The sequence below is a fragment of the Pimephales promelas genome, chromosome 2, assembly GCF_988280905.1.
Source record: "Pimephales promelas chromosome 2, fPimPro1.hap1.1, whole genome shotgun sequence".
Taxonomy (NCBI): Eukaryota; Metazoa; Chordata; class Actinopteri; order Cypriniformes; family Leuciscidae; genus Pimephales; species Pimephales promelas.
The window spans coordinates 24,809,949-24,835,047 of NC_142770.1; the positions used below are offsets into that span (position 1 = coordinate 24,809,949).

The 25,099-nt window shown below is 36.8% G+C and overlaps 1 protein-coding gene across 1 annotated transcript; it reads right to left on the reverse strand.

The window, feature by feature from the left end:
• Positions 1-1,614: 1,614 nt before the first annotated feature.
• On the reverse strand, positions 1,615-24,581 carry armh3 (armadillo like helical domain containing 3). Its single transcript, XM_039657312.2, has 26 exons — positions 24,482-24,581; positions 23,900-24,015; positions 22,955-23,011; positions 22,734-22,880; positions 21,810-21,917; positions 21,006-21,098; positions 20,443-20,517; positions 20,278-20,364; positions 20,122-20,178; positions 19,993-20,036; positions 18,860-18,920; positions 18,678-18,724; positions 18,186-18,261; positions 17,963-18,056; positions 12,414-12,515; positions 11,835-11,893; positions 11,684-11,749; positions 11,289-11,358; positions 11,149-11,209; positions 10,698-10,786; positions 9,277-9,359; positions 9,073-9,199; positions 8,912-8,987; positions 6,752-6,830; positions 2,825-2,941; positions 1,615-1,870 (listed from the first exon to the last, which is right to left on the reverse strand). Exons 2-26 carry the CDS (start codon positions 23,999-24,001, stop codon positions 1,778-1,780), a joined length of 2,070 nt encoding a protein of 689 aa, XP_039513246.2. The 5' UTR covers positions 24,002-24,015; positions 24,482-24,581; the 3' UTR covers positions 1,615-1,777.
• Between the last annotated feature and the right edge of the window lie 518 nt (positions 24,582-25,099).

Sequence of the window (25,099 nt, forward strand, 5' to 3'; positions counted from 1 at the left end):
CAACAGTTACAGGGAATAAATTCTTAATGGAAAAGAGTTTAACTTATTAACTGTTTCTTTTAGAGGTAAAATATAGACAATGATAAATACTTTTTTTTTTAATTATTATTATTTATTTTTTAGAAGACTACAATGTGCTCGCCGAAACACAAACCAAGACACTGGCCATCATTTTGTATGTTGTACAAAATAAGATTTAATTAGGAAACAAACACCCATAAATAATACTAAGGCAAAGAAAGTCAAATACTCATTTCGAAACCAAGCCCGGGAAGAATTTACAAAGCGTTTCTCTGAAAAGTGTCCGTTTTATTTAGTTATCCGACATGGTTTGATTTGAATTCCGACTTATTAATAGTAGAACTGGTTTGGATTCTAGAATGTTCTAAATTCAAACTGACACAGAGAGCGGATTCTCTAGAACTATCTTTCAGTGTGTGTAATTAAACACACCGACTTTTTGGGACTTTGTCTTATTCACTGTATCCCCCAGAGTTATACAAGTCCACACATACCTTTTTCATCTCCGTGCGTGCTGTAACTCTGTCTGACGCACCCACCGCTAGCCTAGCTTAGCATAAAGACTGGATGTAAATGGATACAGCTAGCATAATCCCAGTAAGAGACAAAATAACGCAATTTTCCTATTTAAATGTTGTGATTTGTATAGTCACAGAGTGTACAAATAACAAGGTAATATGAGACAGAGATATCTTTTAACCGTATAAATATTGGGAACTATATTCTCAGAAGGCGAAGCACTGCTACGGTGCTGCGGTTATAGTTATATAATATAGTTCCTAATTTTTATATGGTTAAAAGATGGCTGTGTTTCATATGACCTTGTGATTTGTACACTCTGTGACTACAAATCACAACATGTAAATGGTAAAATGTTTGCATTATTTTGTCTCTTATTGGGATTATGCTAGCTGTAGCTATTTACATCCAGTCTTTATGCTAAGCTAGGTTAGCGGTGGGTGTGTCAGACAGAGTTACAGCACGCATAGAGATGAATAAGGTATGCATGTACTTATCTAACTCTGGGGGATACAGTGAATAAGCTAAAGACCAAAAAAAAAAGTCGGAGTGTTCATTTAATACATTTGTTTCTTTATTTGCTCAGTGTTACGATATAACTCAGTATACAGCTGTTTTTAAACTGCAACTTCATATGTTTTCATGATGGCGCACTGAAACTTCTTGCAATACTGAGAGAAGAAAATTAAGAGACTGTCAATCTTTTAAAAAAAATGAATGCATTCACACTCAAGGGTGGATCTCGTGAAAACGGTCACGAGTCACATTTTAAAAAGCATAAGAAAATTTTTACTTTGCTTAAATTTTGCCCGTTTGATTTTTTTCAATATGACAATTAAGTAAAGATGTATTAATGCAAATTATAATTTTCTTTCCTCTGATTGTATCAATTATAACCCAGAAATGTTTTCAGGTTCATGCAAGGTTATTTTGTGTGCATTCACTCGACTGGACACAAAAGCGATATATAGAAAATGACTAAAATAAGGTTTGATCGGTTTGATCCTAAGGCATCAACTGAAACAACACCAGACCACCAATATAAGAAGGAAAAGAAAAAGTAAATACCACACATTGTGCAAAGATGAGCTGATTGCTTTGTTGAGCCAATACAAGTCTGTCCTGAGTGTGACCAAACACACACAGCATCAATAATACAGGATCAAATCCAGTTCTGGTGTAACATTGAGAAAGCCTCAGATGTCAGAATGAAGGTCCTAAACACAGGTCAAAGGTTTCAGGATATAGAGGAAAATTCCTTCAGCAGAAGATCCTGACTCATGGTGCTTAGAGACACGTTCTTCCTCACGTTCAGACTGATGGAGCGCACCTAGAAGAGGAGAAACCAGCATCTGAGCATCAAACACACTGCCATCATGAGAGAAAAGCATTGAGGCAGGTGTGCGTCGTGGTCATAAATTCACTTTACATTCAAATTTAATGCAAAAATGAGTTCCTAAGGGCAAAGTGTGCTCGGTCAAGTTGGATTGACACCAAAATGTTCGGCTTTACAATTCCAGCGTTGACAAATAGGGCTGTCAAACGATTAATCGCATCCAAAATAAAAGTTTGTGTTTACATAATATACTGTATGTGGGTGCACTTTGTATAATTATTTTGTGTATATATATATATATATATATATATAAATACACACACATGCATGTATGTTTAAGAAAAAAATATGATTTATATATAAAATATTTATATTTGCATATCATATAAATTATATAAAAATCTATATACAGTATATACATGAAAATATTTCTTAAATATATACAAGCATGTGTGTGTATTTATATATAATTATACACAGTGCACCCACATATATTACACAAACACAAACTTTTATTTTGGACGCAATTAATCGCGATTAATCGTTTGACAGCCCTATTCATAACTTGACAAAATGTACACTGTTGATTGAGATATATTTACATATCATGATTAGACATTTATAATTCGATTAAAATCACTATTTCATTATATAGTGGCAAAAAATAAATATATTACTGATGAATAATTTCAATCAATACATTAACTCAGCGAAAAGAACCAAGTTTTTGGACAAGAGATTGAATGTTATGTTTTCGATCAGATCATTTAAACCGTAATCTCCTGGAAAGTTTTCAGTCAGAGGGTCCAGTAAGTGAATATATTCGATCAGTCAGTCCGAAACAGCCCTACTGTCGAGAAACCGGCTGATTCATCAGAGACAGCGGAGAGAATAGTGTATTAGTCTTCTAAGCACGATCTCAGCTTGCCAAACGACTCGAAAGCTTACCAGCTCCTTGAAAAAGCCAGCTTCTCTGGGCTGCTCTGAATAACGCTCGAACTGATCCAGGCCGTCCTGCAGCTTCAGGGTTAGTGTGTCGTAGTTCGACCGGACCACCTCCAGCACCTACAGAGCAGAGAATGACATGAACCACACATACAAGGAGATTTGACAGAATCAACGCAACTTGCTCTCCCTTCAGTTCGTAAAAAAACTAAACAATGCATTGACACAAATCCACTTGGAAGACGCTGGAATATTATCCACGTTCTAACGATGGTCAAAAGACGTGTGGTTAATGTCTAATAGAACTACAGGAACACGCTGGAGTCGTCACATGACTTCTGATGCAGACACGAAACACAATAATGGCACGCGCTTTCCGCCGCACTGTTCTGCAAATATCAGCTGACCAAGCAGGAGCTCAAGGAATCTGCGAACTTTGCATTCGTCTTATAAAATGTGACAAAACATTAGCTTACTTGTAGCTGAGCAAATACAGGACACAACAACAACGCTGTATCTAAAGGTCTCTGACTCTGCATAAAATCTTTTGTGGTTGTGTAATTCAATATACAAGTCAAACCGCCCTAGATTCAGTTTTTGTTGTTGTTTTGTCCTGTATTTGACCATCTACAAGTAAGGTAATGTTTTGTCCTGTATTTGACCAGCTACAAGTGAGCTAATGTTTTGTCCTGTATTTGACCAGCTACAAGTAAGCTAATAATTTGTCCTGTATTTGACCAGCTACAAGTAAGCTAATGTTTTGTCCTGTATTTGACCAGCTACAAGTAAGCTAATATTTTAGAGTCTCAAAATGTTGAGTTTTACATTGCACAATTTATTTTTTGGTGTGCAATGTAAAACTCAACATTTTGAGACTCTAAAACATTAGCTTACTTGTAGCTGGCCAAATACAGGACAAAACAACAAAAACACTGTATCTAAAGCTCCCTGACTCTGCATAAAATCTTTTGTGGTTGTGTAATTCAATATACAAGTCAAACCACCCTAGATTCAGTTTTTGTTGTTGTTTTGTTCTGTATTTGACCAGCTACAAGTAAGCTAATGTTTTGTCCTGTATTTGACCAGCTACAAGTAAGCTAATGTTTTGTTCTGTATTTGACCAGCTACAAGTGAGCTAATGTTTTGTCCTGTATTTGACCAGCTACAAGTAAGCTAATGTTTTGTCCTGTGTTTGACCATCTACAAGTAAGCTAATGTTTTGTCCTGTATTTGACCAGCTACAAGAAAGCTAATGTTTTGTCCTGTATTTGACCAGCTACAAGTAAGCTAATGTTTTGTCCTGTATTTGACCAGCTACAAGTAAGCTAATGTTTTGTCCTGTATTTGACCAGCTACAAGTAAGCTAATATTTTAGAGTCTCAAAATGTTGAGTTTTACATTGCACAATTTATTTTTTGGTGTGCAATGTAAAACTCAACATTTTGAGACTCTAAAACATTAGCTTACTTGTAGCTGGCCAAATACAGGACAAAACAACAAAAAACATTGTATCTAAAGCTCCCTGACTCTGCATAAAATCTTTTGTGGTTGTGTAATTCAATATACAAGTCAAACCGCCCTAGATTCAGTTTTTGTTGTTGTTTTGTCCTGTATTTGACCAGCTACAAGAAAGCTAATGTTTTGTCCTGTATTTGACCAGCTACAAGTAAGCTAATGTTTTGTCCTGTATTTGACCAGCTACAAGTAAGCTAATATTTTAGAGTCTCAAAATGTTGAGTTTTACATTGCACAATTTATTTTTTGGTGTGCAATGTAAAACTCAACATTTTGAGACTAAAACATTAGCTTACTTGTAGCTGGCCAAATACAGGACAAAACAACAAAAAACATTGTATCTAAAGCTCCCTGACTCTGCATAAAATCTTTTGTGGTTGTGTAATTCAATATACAAGTCAAACCGCCCTAGATTCAGTTTTTGTTGTTTTGTCCTGTATTTGACCAGCTACAAGTAAAGCTAATGTTTTAGAGTCTCAAAATGTTGAGTTTGACATTGCACACTTTACCAGAAAGTAAATTGGCCACCCCTAAAACTCGTAGAGAAATGCATTTTGCACTTTTTGTGTACAAAGCTCTTTTGCACAAACTACCACCTTTTATTAATTCACTTTCTTTACCAGCCCAGAGCTCAGGGATTGGCTATTACTGCAGATCTCCTCTGAATTGGGTAGATCGACTTCTAGCTTTTTTACCCCTCACATTTAGAATGAATTCCAATGTACTATTAAACTATTAGACTATTTACTACTATTAGACATTTACTTCCAAAATCTTTGCTGACTTTGCCGCCCCACGTCTAGTGATCCAATTGCCCGCCTTGCACCTTCAATAGCTATTTTTAAATCTAAATTAAAAACGTATTTTTATTCCCTAGCATTTTCATTTTCTCCTGATACTATTTCTGCTTGGCTGTTTTTATGTTTTTGGTTTGTTTTTTACTCTGTTCAGCACTTTGGATAGCGCTGCTATGTGTAAATGTGTTACTGTATATAAATAAAATTTACTTGCTTACTTAAGGATGATTGTGTTTGTTTTATGTGATTGTTTTGCCTCTTCTTTTTAATTGCTTTTTAATTTATTTCGCTTGTTTACTGTACTGTACACCTACACAGGCCGTTGCTGTAAATGACAACTTGTTTTCAGTCAACTTACCTGTATAAATAAATACATTTGAAATCAATTTTAATTTATTTACATAAAGCAAATGTATTGAAAATATTATTAAATATTATGCAAATATAAAAGCAAATATTATGTCATTTTATTCCTGTATTTAAAAAATGAAATTGATGTTACAAAATCATTTAATTAAATATAATGCTATTTTAATACATTTTAATTAACATTATTAAAAATGTAGATGTAAGAAAAAAAATATTATTTATATATAAAATATTTATATATAATATAAATTATATATAAATCTAAATATTTCTTAAATATGTACAAGCATGCATGTGCTTGTGTGTATATATATATATATATATATATATATATATATATATAAAAATAATTATACACAGTGCACCCACATATATTATGTAAACACAAACTTTCTCATTATATTCAGAGAGGTTTATTTGCTCCAAGACCCTTTGCAAACGCCATCATCTCCAACAACTGTCTTTGTCCAAGTGAGAGACAAATCAAAGCAGTTTTATGTGCCAATTGTGGCAAGATACTGTTTTTCAGAGTAGCTTTCCCAAACCACAGGCAGTTTGAAGTCACATTGCGATTTTAAAGTGGATGGGTCTGTAATTTGACTGGGACATGCCGATGGAAGGACACACACCCATACACTTCAACTAAACGAAGCGAGGTCGTGAGGAAGCATCTGGCATAGCGAGATAAAAGAGATGAGATTTTGGGATAGCGCGTGACAGCTGGCATTACCATCTGTAAAACTGACCTCACTTCCAGCACATGGCATCATTACCCCACAGATCAAAGGCTAATTAAGCCACAAACACCTGAGACTGTCCCAATGAACAGCGCATATTCAGATTCCACACTAATTCTCTCATTTCACAGGATGACTAGATGCCGTGCAACAGCACACAGGTATAGAAATCAAGTGTGGATGTATTTAGATACATAAAACGCTAAACATGTTTACAACGTCATTTCCATTTCTGACGGTGAATGAATGAGTGAATGGGTGAATGTGAGGCAAAATGTAAAGCTTTGGTGGCCATTGGGTTTGTGAAAGTTAATTGTGATTCATTTAATGCATCCTTGCTGAATAAAATAATATATATATACACTGGAAACTTTCAAAAAAGTTGTGTATTTATAGATTTCAAGTCTAAATGTAATTTTCTTTGTAGAAACCCATTAAAGTCTGTTGTAATAAATTTATTTCTTTAATTGATCTTTATAAAACATCAACCCGATGTGAACGTATTGAGTCACCTGATCCTCTGAGAGCTGAGAGATGTGGTTCACAGCAGCGTACGACTCAATCTTAGGATTGAAATGGTTAATAATTGCTCTGAAAGTACAAACACAAAGAAAAACAGGCAATATGAGATATATTTCATACACTTGAGTATGTGACCTGCATTGAAAAGGCCATACTAGCTGTCTGGGTGTGAACTAAAGCTAGCGTTACATGGAAGTTCAAAGGTGCGCCTCGTTCAAATATTCTGCAGTAATGCTTTGCATTATGTAGGCTTTAAAAACACAACAACAGTCGACTTCTTTTGTGCGGCACAAACACATGGCGACATCTGAAAGCCCGGAGAACACTTCCACATTACCACAGACTCTAAAATCAATAATTTATTCACTACGCCCAAAACCAAAGCAAATAATACAAAAACACACACACACACACACACTACAAAAGCTGTCCAATGTCAGTCACAGACTTAACTAAAGCAGCCCATGATTTAATCCGGCATCTTTATAAGTGACTGTACATTATAAAAGTTGACTAAATATTAATTTTCTTTATCCTAAATTTTACTATGGTTTTAATAGAAAGTACTTGAACTAATTACAAAAAGTATTATATTTTAAAAACTGATTATATAAATCAAAGAGTGAAAAAAAATGTCAATATTTAAAATTTAGCCTACTGTATATTATATTTGATATGCAACTTCTACGACCTCGAAATTATCAACATGATTGTCGTCTGATTGACAGTTTATACTTTTTAGCGAGTAAAGGGACTTTTAGTGTAATTGTATGTCTTTTTGATGTGAAATCTTTACTGATTTTTATAAAGTAAACGTGAGAATAACTTTCATATTGTTTCAAGATAGCCCTCAAACCGTATTCACTTTATAGCCGTTAATCCTGTAATTGTGGACAAATGTGGGCACAGAGGACTCAGGTGTGATCCTAATTTTTATTTATAATAAATGTTATATCACTGTCTTCGATAAAGTTTTATCTATCCAGTTATGGTGTTTTTTTTTTATTTTGGGGGTATTTTTGAATTTATTTACTTCAAAAAGTACCATATTTTCTATGTAAATTATGCTTATTTTTATGGTTTATTTATTTTATATTTTAACTACATTAAAAATATCATTCCAATAAGTTCTTAGAGCTAAAACCTAAAGATGAAGTGACTTTTCTGTCACCTGGTGTCTTATGAATGCTCTAAATTACAGTTTTTCCCATTCATTTCTATGGGTGCCCATTTTTGACCCAAATACAAGATTAAGGAGGGGGTTTTTTCACCCACTTAACATTGTAGAATTGAGTCAAAAAACATTGTGTGTGTTCATGAGGCAAACTTAGGAAAAGTAGCCAAGTCTTGTACCGCTCAGATCAAGGGAAGTGTTTTTTAAAAATAAATCAAAACTATTTTGCCCACATTTGTCCAGAATACGGTTTTAGGGTTAAACACTTTAATTTGTCAGAAAAGCTATATTAAAATGTGACTCAAATATGATGATCAGGCTTTTGAGGAATGCTTGTTTGTTCATCTCTCAATCATAATTGTTGCCAAAATTGGAAATATCATCTTTACTAAGGAATTTTATTGGGAGATTTAGAGTGAAAACAAATAAGTATCTGTTATAAAGATTAGAGCCAGACCGATATATCGGCAGGCCGATATTATCGGCCGATATTAGGCATTTTCCAAACTATCGGTATCTGCAGTTATGACGGCCGATAAATAAATATTTCAAAAATAAAATAAAAACAGACGAAACACGCTTGAACCATGTCATGAGTGTTGGAGTTGTATAGTTTGTCCACCAGAGGGCACTCTACACCGTTCCTGTTGGCAACACTCGTTGAGTTGGTCACGAGACATACATTGCTTGAATAACAATTAAAAGATCATCCCCATCAGTTCTCTTAACCCAAATAAGCATGACAAAATTTGTGACTATCATGTCCAGTTTCAAGTAAATAAATAAAATATCGGCCGATATATCGGATTTTAAAACCCAAAAATATTTGTATCGGTATCGGCCTTCAAAATCCTTTATCGGTCGGGCTCTAATAAAGATCTTCCTGATTTACAGTATATGAACCACAAACACCTGATGTGTCAAGTATGAACGCTTCAGTAAACCATTCCGAAAGCTTAAGAATCAAGAGCTTTACCTGACGTTGACAAGAGCGTGCGTAACTTTACTAGCGGGCTCCTTCCACTGGCCAGCGTTGGTGGAGACCCGCAGCACTGAGGTGTAATGGAGATCTGGTTAGTGCTTTAGGGCTTATGGGAGAAAATAAGCATGTACACACAAACACACAGCAGGACTTACCCATGCAGTAGAGGTTATCGAACACCTGATGCATGCGTATAATCTCATAATAGAGCTCGTCGTAACTGCTGGGGGTGGGCAGGAACGTGTCTCCATATGTGATGAACATATTAAAGAGGTTCACCACCTACAAAAAAGAAAGATAAAGGTAAGAAAACGTAAACGTTCCTCGAGTGTGAGTGTCTGGTGTGATGTGTGGTGTACCTGGAGAGCCAGCTGGAAGATGTTGTGCTTTGCCAGAAGGATGGTCTCGTTCGACAGCAGGAACTTCAGAAGGTTAATGAGAGCTGGAAGAACACAAATCAACAGAGCCGTCACACTGAAGTAATGACTATTTTGACCCGTGACCCCACACAACTGTCCGCACAGATTGAGATGATCATTAACGGATTCATTATAAGAGGTTGCAGAGAAATATTCATTTTTTTCTTTATTATTTTTATTAAATATATATTAGTGCTGTCAAACGATTCAAATATTTAATCACAATTAATCGCATTAATGTCATAACTCACGATTAATCGCACTTTTTTATCTATTCTAAATGTCTCTTGATTTCTTTTTGTCCCATTATTTTTCCACTTATCAACATGGAAAAGTGGATCGGCTTGTTTTGTGCACATTTTTTTATTGAAAACAACATTAGCATATCTACTGTGTTCAATTTCACACTCACATTCTCACTTGGAGCAAATAATCTTTCACACAGTTATTGATGTAACACTGTCCATCAATAAAAGGGTGAAATAAATACTGACAAGGACTTGATATTGACGAGGGGGCGGAGAATTCGCATCATGTGTGTGTGTGTGTGTGTTTGCTTGGCCATCATCAAGTGGTGTTTCAGACTGGACGTGCTGCGACGATGATGGCTCAGTTCACAACGACAAAACAACGATAAAATTTCCATTCACAATCTTATTGGCATCCATTTCTGCGTCTTGCGCTCGTCATTCACTCAAAATGTAACGTTAACCAACTATTTGGCCGACTCGCAAGCCCAAACAAGTGTGTGCGCCGTGCCTGTTGTTTTGTTTGAGGTCTAGCTAGATCCGCTTGTGCTTTGGTCAGCGAAGCAACGCCCTCGCAGCGCCGCGTCCAGTCCAAAAGCATGTGAATAAAGTGGCAAAGTTTACTAGGCCAAAAAGATTGCTAATCGCGCGATAAAAAATTACAACGTTAAAATGGCTTTGCGTTAACGCCGTTAACACAAAGCCATTTTAACGTTGTCATTTTCTATCGCGCGATTAGCAAAATATATATATATATATATATATATATATATAAATAATGTAGAAATAAACATGAACAAAACAAAAAAAACAACAACAACAAAAAAGTATAAAAACAAAAGGGAAACACACACAAAAGAAAAAATAAATCAGAACAAAAAAGAAATAAAAATGTAAACAAAAATGCAAAGATAAAATTTTATATATATATATATATAAAATAATTATACACAGTGCACCGGCACCCTATTATTTTATGTAAACACAAACTTTTATTTTGAATCGCGATTAATCGTTTGACAGCCCTAATATATTTATATATGATGAACAGAAGAAAAATCCCAGAATGCATTTCAACACTTCTACCTTTTGTTCACATTGTAATGATCATACCTGACCAGAAGTCTCTCCACGTGTAATGCAGTCTAACCCGGCACTTTTTCTGGTAGCAGATCAGTTTGTGAATTATTTGAATGCAGCGCCTAAAATAAATACAACAATTAATTCTCAGCATATCGACATTTATCTAAGCATTGCAGTATTTACACCTGCTTAGATGTAGGGCTGCTGAACGCTTGATTCTGACTGGCTGACAAACGGCTCAAGTAAATGCACGGCTAACGTAGTTCCAGGCCGCCAAATGTAATTTCAAAAGTTATTTCAAAGGCCCTTACAGCCAACAACACAAAATGAACCAAAACCCACAAAGACAATGAACACTATAGGATAAAAATGACAAACAATTTCCATGTTTTCCCAACAAAATTACGTTTCTTTATCTCTCTTTCTCCAGCTCTTACTCCCATAGAAACGCACACACAGCACATATTAAACAGAAACTCACACATAGAGATCCATTGGGAATTCCTTCATCATATGAGTAACAATGAACTCAACCATCAGATCTGAAGAGACAAAAAACACTCATATAAACATACAATAAATGATGCATATAATCACAAAAGAAATGAACACTCGACTCACCCAGAACCGCACACACTAAAGGTCGAGAGGGGACGTTCTTATCTGCGGCTTTCTTTCGGTGTCTCATGGGCTGAAACACATGTGATGTCAGTAAGAGACCAGCATATTTAAGATATGACTTCAACCAGTCCAATCAGCATTGGCTTTCATTGTACGGCCTTCATTTTTGTACATTTTTGATTTAAGTCAAAAGTATAAGAGTTTTCACATGGAGAGACAGGAGCTTTTAATTGGATTTACCGCAGCGGCGAGGCTGGTGCATACCGTTTAATAATGGATTGGATGTAACATGGGGTCAGACAGTTGGCTGTTTTGTATGCCAGAAACATCGTCTCCATTTGGATTCTGCCATTTACAGACCTGGGAAATGAGACCTGAACAAATGAGACACTTACCATTCTGTGCAAGTTGACCCTGAAGTTCATATTATCATCATGGAGAAAGGCATCGGCATACTGGTCCTATTAAACGGACAGCGAGAGGACAAGAGGTCAAAGGAGAGAAGTGTTCACACACACACAAAAAAAATAAATAAATGAAAAATACCTCAGCTATACAGGTCAGAATAATGAGGCACAGTCGGGCGCTATTGAGTCGGTGTTCGTCTGAGAATATACAGAGAAAAACTATTGTAATCATGGTCTAAAAATAAGATCAATAAATGGCTCCGTTCCAAAATCTAGTGAGCTCCCTCTCTACGTAGGCAGCATTTTAAGGCATTAAGTGTGTTGACTCGGGAGCTTTTCTAAAAGGTAGAGTTACATTTCTTTCTATGAAACCTTATTTCAGGACACATGCAAAGAATGCAATCCCATAATGCATTGCAACAAGCTTCAAATTCAAAAAATGGCAGACGCATCATGAAAAATGCTGATATTATTAAAAATGGACTATTTTACCAAAAAGTGTGTGAACTTTTTGTTTTTATGCTTATAAGAGTATCATGTCATTAGCTTAGCAACATGCTAACAACAAACTCCATTGAAATCAATAGTTCTATACCAATAGAAATCAATAGTCTACCAGTTTCGTTTGAGTTTGGATGCTGCCTAGGTAGGCTGCAGGCAGCATGGAAGCTCACATGGTTTTTGGAAAACCTTGAGAACAGGAAAAGTGATATCTTGCCTTTGGTGTCCTGCATTATGATGGAGGAATATTTCAGGAACGTTATAAGAAGATTACTTGTCTGCAAGTTCGGGTCAAGTGGAAGCTCAGGATTATTCATCACTGCAAAGAGAGAGGGAAAAAGAATGAAGAGAAATTTCTGAGAATGATCATTCGACCCAATTTGTGTATTTCTACTACACACTAATAGTATAAATAAGAAAGTGTATGGTATTCATTAGAAACTCCACATTTTAGAGTATGTAGACTCTATACAATACGTCTATTGTCTACAATATGCTACAAATATATACATCTATGAGCAGATATTATCGGGAACAAGCACAAAAAGGACATGTAAGCATGGCTGGGAGATTCAGAAAAAAATGCAACAATAATTAATGTTTTTAGATTATTTCAGTCAAAATGGCTGAAATAAAAAGAAAAAAAGAAAAAAAAAATCACATGCAGTGAATAAATTCCATATCACTTTTGACCAATAGGTGGCGCTGTCACCATTTGTTGTTGTGTGGTCAGTGTGAGCAGACAATGACACATTTAAAGTTTGGTGTCAATATGGCAAAGCACTGCAGTGTTACAGCCTCAGAATCAGCTTGGCACCATGGCATCAAATGGGTTGATAAGTTATTCGAGAATTAAAACGCTTTTTAAAACTTTTTCTTTCCAATTTGGACAAATGGTCGAGTCTAGGATGAGTTTGGAAAAGTAGGTTTTTCAGAACATCCTAAACAGGGCCTGAAATTAACACCCGACCACCTGCCAAATGCGGGTGAATTTTCCTATTGGCGGGTAACACTGTCAATCTACCTGCCACATTGGCAGGTAGCCAATGAAAATTGAGTGATTCATTAGGATTTTTACATTTCAACTAAGTCCGCCATTGCGTTTGACTTTAGCTAAAATGTGGCGGCACATTACTGAGGTAAAGAAGCCAGCTGAAACAAACAACCAACAAAAAGATGAGGATGAGAAAAAGAAAAGTAAAAGAAGACATTGTAATACAAAGTGGATAATTGGCGGCAATGGCAAGGTTCGTGAGCGGCTGATTTATGACCGCGACTGTTGTTTCGGAACGTTCATGCGATCAGAAGAAGACGATCGAGGCCCTTTTCCGACTACGTTTGGATGTGCGAGTATTAAACTGTTGGTGAGATGGGATGAGATAATGTAACGCTGACGTAGCCTACAGTACAATGACAGTTGCACAGATGTGTGTGCATGTGCAACTGTGCATGTTGGGAGTTGGGAACCAGTGAGAAAATATCCGGTACCTTTACCAATAATAACAATATTAATTTAGTTCATAGTTAACGGTTCCTGAACGCTATAACTAAAAGCTGTCAGGATCTGTCTACGTGACTAAATCAGCCATCAACCCAGCCGCGTGTGATTTGTTTACATACGAGCTGCGGTAGGTCTATCTGTTGAGTATATACTATATAGCCTATACTATATACTGTATATGTTGTGTGAGTGACAAAATCAATGAATAAAAAGATTTAAAAAAATGTATGTTCTTAGAGATATTATTATTACTTGACCGCACTTAAATGTGTATTCTTACAAGTGAAAGAACAATGTTGTGAAATTCCCGTTTTTTTTCACCTTTATATAAACGTGAAAAAAAAAAACCCAAAAAAAATCAGAAATTTCACAATATTGTTCTTTTTTACCATTTTTTGGCTGAGGCAAAATATGAGGCAAAAAAAAAAGTGGCTGGTAAAAAGTCTCTGTGGCAGTTGAATTTTTAAATCCACCTGCCACAGTGGCCGGTGGCCGAAAAAGTTAATTTCAGGCCCTGATCCTAAATATTGGGGAAAATTCATGACGGCAAAACAAAAGTTATTTTGTTTCGAAAGTTTGTTTGAAAGTTTTCAAAAGTTATTAGCACAAATGGAAGTGAAATTTTGGACAGCTGGTGGCGCTAGAGGAATTGAGTTAGAGACTCCAAAATGGCTGTGGTCAATGTTCTGACTCTCCTCTATCATTGTGCCAAATTTCATAACTTTTTACCATACGGTTCCATGGGCTGCCATAGACTTTCAGAGCGAAATAATACTAACAACAAGACCTCTAATGATTAATGATATTAATATTAGCGCAGACACCAGCGTACAACAATCTGTTTATTATAAGTATCTGCTGCAGTTCTGACACTTTAAATGTTTGAGTTATTCCCCTTGGTGTAAATGGTCCTTAACAAAGATAAGGTAATTATATAGTACATTTTTTAGACCAACCGAGTAATCAGTGCCATCACGATTATAGATAATTGAGCTCTGTTGGCACATTGAAGCACGAGAACACGTCACATGCACCATGGGATTTTCAGTCTGCCAGATCTGAGTGGATTTAATATTTCATACAGCTAATGGAAACCAAGTTTTCAAAAGGTTACTTTGCAAAAAGCAGCATAAGAATGACATGTTTTTGAGGCATATGCAAGTATGGCGTTAGTTTAAGGAAATGTGGTGCTGCTCTACTATACAACACAGACTGAAAGCACCATTTGCTGGAGAACATTTATTTCAAAAGCTCAAAGCATTGTATTATTTGAACAAACCTTACTACTGGTTACTGCTATGAGCATTTAATAGTAGTTTGTTTTATTACAGAACAGAAAGTAATATTAAGACTCTTTTTCGGGTATGACTTTTCATGTAGTGTGTAATGAAACTGTTTGTGAATGTAAAGGTCTGCAAAAGTTTCAAAGATCAAAGTTCAGATTAATGGAGTTATAGACCTTAGTCAGGTTAGACGCCATATTGAACTAAACACAGATGAAAATGAGGCTGGGAGGGATAGATGTATAAAAGATTATGTAATTTTCACAACCTTTTAAAAACTCTTTTTGTCTTCTGAAGATGTTTCATCAGCTGAACAATGGGTTGTTAACAGTACAATCGATTGAACACACTGTATTCTATTCCTCACAAAAAAAATTATTCCTGTCAAATAATTCAATATGGCACTACCCTGACAAAGGTTTATTATCTCCCAAAACAAAGAACCGATTCTGAACTGCCTGAAATGAGTCGTCAGTCAATCCAGTCTTACATCCTGCTTCTGTAGCTTTGTAACAGATTTGCAACCAATCACAACAGACTGGGCCATCTGACCAATCAGAGCATAGTCGACCAATCACAACAGACTGGGTTATCTGACCAATCAGAGCAAAGTAGACCAATCAGAGCAGAGTCGGCCAATCACAACAGACTGGGTCATCTGACCAATCAGAGCAGAGTAGACCAATCACAACAGACTGGGTCATCTGACCAATCAGAGCAAAGTAGACCAATCAGAGCAGAGTCGACCAATCACAACAGACTGGGTCATCTGACCAATCAGAGCAGAGTAGACCAATCACAACAGACTGGGTCATCTGACCAATCAGAGCAGAGTAGACCAATCACAACAGACTGGGTCATCTGACCAATCAGAGCAGAGTAGACCAATCACAACAGACTGGGCCATCTGACCAATCAGAGCAGAGTAAACCAATCACAACAGACTGGGTCATCTGACCAATCAGAGCAGAGTAGACCAATCAAAACAGACTGGGTCATCTGACCAATCAGAGCAGAGTAGACCAATCACAACAGACTGGGTCATCTGACCAATCAAAGCAGAGTAGACCAATCACAACAGACTGGGTCATCTGACCAATCAGAGCAAAGTAGACCAATCACAACAGACTGGGCCATCTGACCAATCAGAGCAGAGTAAACCAATCACAACAGACTGGGTCATCTGACCAATCAGAGCAGAGTAGACCAATCACAACAGACTGGGCCATCTGACCAATCAAAGCAGAGTAGACCAATCACAACAGACTGGGTCATCTGACCAATCAGAGCAGAGTAGACCAATCACAACAGACTGGGCCATCTGACCAATCAAAGCAGAGTAGACCAATCACAACAGACTGGGTCATCTGACCAATCAGAGCAGAGTAGACCAATCACAACAGACTGGGCCATCTGACCAATTAAAGCAGAGTAGACCAATCACAACAGACTGGGTCATCTGACCAATCAGAGCAGAGTAAACCAATCACAACAGACTGGGTCATCTGACCAATCAGAGCAGAGTAGACCAATCACAACAGACTGAGCCATCTGACCAATTAAAGCAGAGTAGACCAATCACAACAGACTGGGCCATCTGACCAATCAGAGCATAGTCGACCAATCACAACAGACTGGGTTATCTGACCAATCAGAGCAAAGTAGACCAATCAGAGCAGAGTCGGCCAATCACAACAGACTGGGTCATCTGACCAATCAGAGCAGAGTAGACCAATCACAACAGACTGGGTCATCTGACCAATCAGAGCAAAGTAGACCAATCAGAGCAGAGTCGACCAATCACAACAGACTGGGTCATCTGACCAATCAGAGCAGAGTAGACCAATCACAACAGACTGGGTCATCTGACCAATCAGAGCAGAGTAGACCAATCACAACAGACTGGGTCATCTGACCAATCAGAGCAGAGTAGACCAATCACAACAGACTGGGCCATCTGACCAATCAGAGCAGAGTAAACCAATCACAACAGACTGGGTCATCTGACCAATCAGAGCAGAGTAGACCAATCAAAACAGACTGGGTCATCTGACCAATCAGAGCAGAGTAGACCAATCACAACAGACTGGGTCATCTGACCAATCAAAGCAGAGTAGACCAATCACAACAGACTGGGTCATCTGACCAATCAGAGCAAAGTAGACCAATCACAACAGACTGGGCCATCTGACCAATCAGAGCAGAGTAAACCAATCACAACAGACTGGGTCATCTGACCAATCAGAGCAGAGTAGACCAATCACAACAGACTGGGCCATCTGACCAATCAAAGCAGAGTAGACCAATCACAACAGACTGGGTCATCTGACCAATCAGAGCAGAGTAGACCAATCACAACAGACTGGGCCATCTGACCAATCAAAGCAGAGTAGACCAATCACAACAGACTGGGTCATCTGACCAATCAGAGCAGAGTAGACCAATCACAACAGACTGGGCCATCTGACCAATTAAAGCAGAGTAGACCAATCACAACAGACTGGGTCATCTGACCAATCAGAGCAGAGTAAACCAATCACAACAGACTGGGTCATCTGACCAATCAGAGCAGAGTAGACCAATCACAACAGACTGAGCCATCTGACCAATTAAAGCAGAGTAGACCAATCACAACAGACTGGGCCATCTGACCAATCAAAGCAGAGTAGAGTAGACTCAGAAAGGAGGAGTTTAGAGAGACCGGATCCTTTATCAAACTGTTTCAGACAGTGTTTTTGACCTTGGATGCAAACAAACCTATTGTATGAAACCTCCAAAACAAAAATAGAAGCCTTCACCATATGGGCACTTTAAGATGCTATTTATTAAACCTCCCCTCGTCTGCAGCTCTTAAATCTATTGTGTGTTCATGTTCGATTCAAACATGGTGCATCATCATGATTATGTCTTCTACTTTGAGTTCTGCAGAAGGTCATGTGGTTTTGACACGAGTGTGAGTAAATGAGATCTAACAGAACTCACTGTCCAGAGAGGGCGGAGTCGTGCCCAGCGGGGTTGTGGGAGAGGCTGGGACAGGAGCAGCGGGGGTTGCTGACATGTCAATATCTGGATGACTCTGTGGAAAACAATCCACGACCTCTTAATGTATAGCATAGGCCTATTAATACATGCAAGTGTGAAGTAACGGCAATGCATAAAAGACAATAACGAACAATACTGAGTAGTGTCATTGAGTAGTGCTGACCTGCGCGAGAACAGTGATGAAGTTTCTGTTGAGATGTACGGCCTCATACAGAGCGAGCAGGATGGCTTCATTAGTCCTAAAGGACAATAGAGTCAGACACATGGAGCATTAGATGGAATACAAAAAGGGAGAGATTTTCATCAAAACTGCGGCCTTGATGTGCATACGAGATTCTTTCAAACACATTAAAGCGGATGTCTAAAGCTATTTCATGCATTCTGACTTATTTACAGTTAGAGTTGGATTCACAAGACAATCATGGCCAAATAACTAAAGACACTTTGGAGATATAAACGATTATAGGTACTGAAGGTTAACATAAGACTGGCAGAAACTGTGTTGTGTCCCATAAAACAAATCCTACTGACGCCTAACTTTTGAATGGTGGTGTATATGAAAAAGAATTGCAATTGAGGAACTATTTTCTTTATGACCTCCAGTTAAAAAGTAATACTAAACTCAATTTTGCAAGGTGTTTTAGTTTTTACTTACTGCACTGACAGCTTCTCGTCTGCATCAGCGATGAACATACTGCCCACCTGTAGACCACAGAAGTGTTAGTTGCAAAGTCACTTTCATTGAATGGAAAAAAGCAGCAAGGACATTCTGCAAAATATCTCCCAAAAACAAAAGTGGTTTGGGATGACATGAGTATAGACAGGACAGGTTTATACCATGCTGGTAAGGGTGGAGAAAAACCCTCCCTGGTTTTCTTCTTCTTTGTCTTTATATTGTCTGTGGAAATCAGACGGAATACGTGAAATACTTTTTTTTTTTACTTACTGTAAAAAAAAAGTTGCTGCCTTAAAGGGATAGTACACTTTGAAATTAATTTTTGATATGTTTTAGCTTACCTCAAGGGCATCCAAGATGTAGGTGTCAGTATTTTAAATTTTGATATTTTTAGGTCAAACCGTTCTTGTCTGTCAGTCATATAATGGATGTCTATGGTCACCACCTCAAAGAGCATGCACAGAGAAGTCCAAATTAAACATGATTTAATGACTCGTAAATGTAAGTAAACACTGACGGCCTAAGACACGAAACGAGCGGTTTGTGTGAGAAAACGAACAGTATTTATATCGTTTTTACCTCTTGTAACCACAGCCACGTCCAAGTGATCTGAGGGCACGGGCGCTTCGGTCTGCGCAAGCGCCGGAAGTGATCTCTTGCGCGGTTGTGTTGTCTGTTGATATATCGAAATCGTCTTCCATTGCGATTTCCTGTATATCTAAATATGTTTAGATCTTCACAGTGAAAGATAACATCTCTGTGTAAACAATGAGTGACGTGCAGACGCGAAAGATCACTTCCGGGGCGATGTGATTTACAAGAGGTAAAAACGATATAAATACTGTTCGTTTTCTCACACAAACCGCTCGTTTCGTGTCTTAGGCCATCAATGTGTACTTACATTTACGAGTCATTAAATCATGTTTAATTTTGACTTCTCTGTGCATGCTCTTTGAGGTGGTGACCATAGACATCCATTATATGACTGACAGACAAGAACGGTTTGACCTAAAAATATCAAAATTTAAAATACTGACACCTACATCTTGGATGCCCTTGAGGTAAGGTAAAACATATCAAAAATTAATTTCAAAGTGAACTATCCCTTTAAATTGAGTACAATCAACTTGTTTAAGTAAATTTAACTTAAATTACTTTAAAAAAAAAAAAAGAGTTGCATCTTGTATAACATAAAAAAAGTTACCTTATTTTGATGCGTTAAAGCGATATAAAAATAAAAAAACAACACCTAGCCATAACTAATTGATAATATATTTTTTTACAGTGATGTTACCTGTTGTAGTCTGTAAGTGCGTGGTGGATGACCATTCCCATTCCCTATGGAAAGATCGTTACATTAGACCTCTACATTACAAAGACTCAATAACGATCTTGTATTTAAAGAACCTCCCTATTCACTCACATCAAGGGTCGGCTCGTCATCCACTATTGACAGTTTGACAATGTACGGATTCACAGACTATACGCAACAGAGGAAACAATGAGTCTCGCAGGAATATAACAACCACTGCTTCAGATGTTCAATGCTAAAACACTCATGTTTGTACTGTGCGTTCACCTCATACTTCCTGTAGTTGACCAGTAGAGCTAAAAGCACCACTGCATCGTAGCCGTGCTGAGATCGACTGGAAACATCAGAGAGGATCTGGACAAACAGAGGCGGATGAGATTGAAAGCAGTGCGCAAATGACCCCAAACATAACGCAAGCAATCACAGATTTACCTGCAGAATGGCCTCAAATATACTGTTGATCATCACATACTCCAGTATGGTGTTCTGACTAATATTATCTGTGACCTAAAAGACAAAAAAAAACACATTATAACTAATGTTGGGGGAAAATGCTTTTAAAAGTAAAGAGTTTACACCCGTAAATGAAACTAATTACATGACTTAGCTACATTGGTAACACATTTCGACTGTTTACTTTATATTAGACATTCTACAGACTGGAAGTAACTTTTCATCGTGTCAACTTATTCTACAAACCCGAATCCTAACCTAAGTCTACTAATGAGAGTCAACACTGATTATAAAACCCCAAAGTTTGCGGAAAGAAACAAAAATTGCACTTACAGCTGAAAGCCTTTGAGGAAAGTATACCAGAGAATTTCAAAGCACACTAGTCTCATGAGAACAATGAACGCGTTTAATTTTTGCTATACTTTTGAAACTTTGTGTGTTGTAACACTTATTTTTGGTCCATGCCTTTCCCCATTGACCTCCATTGTAAAGGTGTGCGTAGAACTGATTTTGTACAAGGAGAATGTATGTGTGGATCTTACTGTGACCAGACACAGCAGCAGTTTCAGACACAAACTCTTCAGACTCTCTGATCCGTCACCGCACAGCAGACTGTCCAGGCTCTCCATTAGCTCCTGCGTGGACGATCACAACTTAAAGGAGTAGTTCACTTTTAAAAAAACTTTTGCTGATAATTTACTCACCCCAATGTCATCCAAGATGTCCATGTCTTTCTTTCTTCAGTCGAAAAGAAATTAAGGTTTTTGATGAGGATTTCCAGGATTTTCTCCATATAATGGACTTCAATGGGAACCAAACGGTTCAAGGTCCAAATGAGAGTTTCAGTGCAGCTTCAAAGGGCTTTAAACGGAAAACTCACGATGAATAAGGGTCTTATCTAGGACCCTTCGAGTCATGACTCGAAAAAAGATTCGTTCATTTTGATGAACGAGTTCGAACAGGAGAGTCACGAACGCTCATCACAGAAGGCGAGCATTTGTGCTTATAAAACTTAAACTTTATTTATTTATTAAATTAGCGATTGTTTCGCTTGATAAGACCCTTATTCATCGTCTGGAATCGTTTAAAGCCCTTTGAACAGTTTGCAATTTGCAGTGAAACTGTCTTTTGGACCTTGAACCGTTTGGTTCCCATTGAAGTCCATTATATGGAGAAAAATCCTGGAATGTTTTCATCAAAAACCTTCATTTCTTTTCGACTGAAGAAAGAATGACATGGACATCTTGGATGACACGGGGGTGAGTAAATTATCAGCAAAAGTGAACTTTTAAACTAGCATAGAAGTCAAAGCTGCAGGTCATGAGCAAGTGGGACCAATGACTGACCTTCATCCTGAGCTCTGCTTTGTCAAAGCCCATCAGCATATTGATGATGTCGAAGCCTGTGGCTGATTTGTTCTTTTGGTGAACTCCTCTAAAGAGCGCACAGAGAGTCTAAAGAAACGGAGAGAAAGAGGATTGGCTTTGTAGTTGTTTACATTCAGATCTTTGGGTTAAAAGCAGACGTTACATTGTGTGTCAATGCAAGGTGTGTCTCCAAACACAAAAGCTGATCTCACAACTACAGTTTTATGTTTCCAATGGGATGTTTTTATGCAGGTCAAGTTTAAACCCAAAAATCAAAAGAAAATATAGACTATTTTGCAAGATGTAAACAACACTGGTCCAGAAGCACTTCCTGTTTCAGTTTTTTAACACTACATAAAAGCTGGGATAAAATACAACCAACAGAACATGTAAAACTGAATCAAAAAGTTAAACAAACATCTTTAAGATGTTTTCTTTACATGTGAAATAAAGAAAACAGTTAGAAACTGAAACAGGAAGTGTTTCTGGACCAGTGTTGTTTCCATCTTGTGAAATGGTCTATATATATTTGGTGTCGTAATGTTCTTGAGAGAAGTCTCTTCTGCTCACCAAGGCTGCTTTTATTTCATAAAAATACAGAAAAACAGTAATATTGTAATGTTATAACAATTTAAAATCACTGTTTTCTATGTGAATATAATGCAAAATGTAATGTATTCCTGTGATCAAATCTGAATTTTCAGCATCATTACTTCAGTCTCCAGCAGATACTCAGACCCGTCTGGCACCAACAACCACGCCACGCTCAAAATCGCTTAAATCACCTTTATTTCCCATTCTGACATTCAGTTTGGAGTTCAGGAGATTGTCTTGACCAGGACCACACCCATAAATGCATTGAAGCATTGAAGAGTGTATATATATATATGAGCAATGTTTTACCTGGAGTGCGTTGACTACTTTGATCTGGTGCTCTTCGCTCAGGGCTTGAACACAGTGATGGAACAAACTGTTGATGTTGTCTTTGACTTTCATGACTTCATCCCCATCCAGAGACTCCAACTTCCCTTCCAGATACTCCAGATTCACCTGGTCAAAGCAAACACATACATTACCTACACTGTCCACTTATTCATAACACAGTGTACCACATCAATCTAGACCTTCATCAGAAAGAGCTCGTCCCAGAAGCGAGGGTTGTTCTTGGTGGGGTCTTCTTTCTAATGGGAAAGAGAGAAAACAGTGTTTACAATCTACAATGTCACATCTGGTAAGAAAAGAAAACAGAGTTTGAAATGAGGATTTCCACATTGATCATTTGTAATAATTTCACACTGTTTAAAGGATTTGAAAAGCAGATTTTTGTCAAATACTTTGTAAACACCGACAATAAAACATTTTTGTAATCTCTTTAAGTCTCTTTTTTATCATTTATTTTTTATTGTATTATTTATTTCTATTTTTATTAGTAATAGATTTTATTATAAATGTATAAAATGCTTTCTAAGAAAAAGTTATGCACAGATTTAATCTATAACATGATTTTTTTTTTTGATAGATTTTTCCCTTTCATAGAGACTCTTTTAAAATATGATTAATTTCATATTTCATTAAATATATTTAAAAAACCTTTCTTGTGTTAACAAAATAAGGACAAATAATCATAGTATTTAAGATAATATGATTCTTCCTTATTTTTTTATTTTATTGATAATATTAAAAAACAGCATTCTTACAAAAAACACTGTGTTAAGAAAATAAAAAAATAAATAAATAAATAATCATTTTATTGTACAGGATAAATTATATATTTGACTTTTTTTTTAAGATAATAATATAATGACTGATTCCTGGTTAGACGTTTCTCCTTCCTTTTTAATAATTATCTATTATATTAAAAACATAAAAACAGCTTTCTTAGAAACAGTTATTTATGCTATAGATTTAATTTCATAGATTTTTATGATACTTATACATAAGCATAGCATTTAAGATCATATTATAACTCCTCATTATGGCCCATACTTTCATCATCCCTTCATAAAAATACTTTTTTGTTTTGTTTTTTAGATTTGTTTAATTACTTAATTTGGAAAAGGAAAGCTTACCGCAAATATCTCCTCATACATGAGCACCACTTTCTCCTTCAGTGGCTTCTTAGAAGAGGATGTTCTCCTCAGAAGTCCTGTTTTCTTCTCAGTCTGAGCCATACTTACAACTGCAACTACACAAACACATGCACATTAATATGACAATCAAGCTGTCATAACAAATATCAAATTTAACACATATCTTCCCTTGAAGTGTTCTCCTTATTGAGAAACACGAGGTCGAGGCACATAAATAACTCACTAGGTTTTGAAACTGATGCTGTCAGTTTGTTTACATGCATGTTTTGACAGTTTAGCTTTAGCATATAGCTTCCAGGCATACATACAGAGTAAAATGACACGTTTGGCAGTTCAAATACTATCACTTGCAAACACTAACAGGCATGCCATTATTCAAGAACAATAAATTACTTAGTCTCCATATAGGATAATCATGCTACGAATCAAAGCTAAAGTGCTTGACTCCCATTACCTTTGTTTACAACACATTACAAATAAATAACATTCCAACGGTTCATTTTAAAAGTCAGATGGGGAATATATTAGTTTAAATAACTCAATTTAATAAAATGTTCATACCCGAGTAAATGAATTACTATAGCTGTTCCATCACTCTTGAAGCTAATCAGTGTAGTGTGTGATGTCGCTCGGCTGACTTCCGGTGGGAGGCGAAACCACGTCCATATGTTACGTCACGTCCGGGGCTCGCTTTGTAATTTATATATGTATATAATTCAATTTAAATGAGTCAATTGATTATTATTGTTAAAGATAAAGGTAATTAATTATAGTTATCATGTAATCTGACAGTCATGTAGGCTACAGCAGCTTCAGTCCACAGCTCAGACAGACACCGACATAAGTGTATTGTAACGTTTAAAAATATTTTAAAGTACATTTTACGAAAATAAATCAATACCCAAACCAATAAAGCAAAGTTACGGAGCCCCTCTAGTCCCACTTTGGTAAAAATTAATTATAACTATCTTGTGGCAGTGCTCTTTCTTAATCCATGCGTAAAGACGCACGCAACTAATTCAATAAAACAGCTATCCATCCCCTCAATAAAATATATGAGCCAGCTGTTTATAGCCCATGGAAATTTTAGTAAATTGTTTATGGGTTTGCTAGGTTATATCAATGTGTAAAATGATGATACAACATGGTTTATACTGTTTCAGGGTTCAAGTTCGAGCT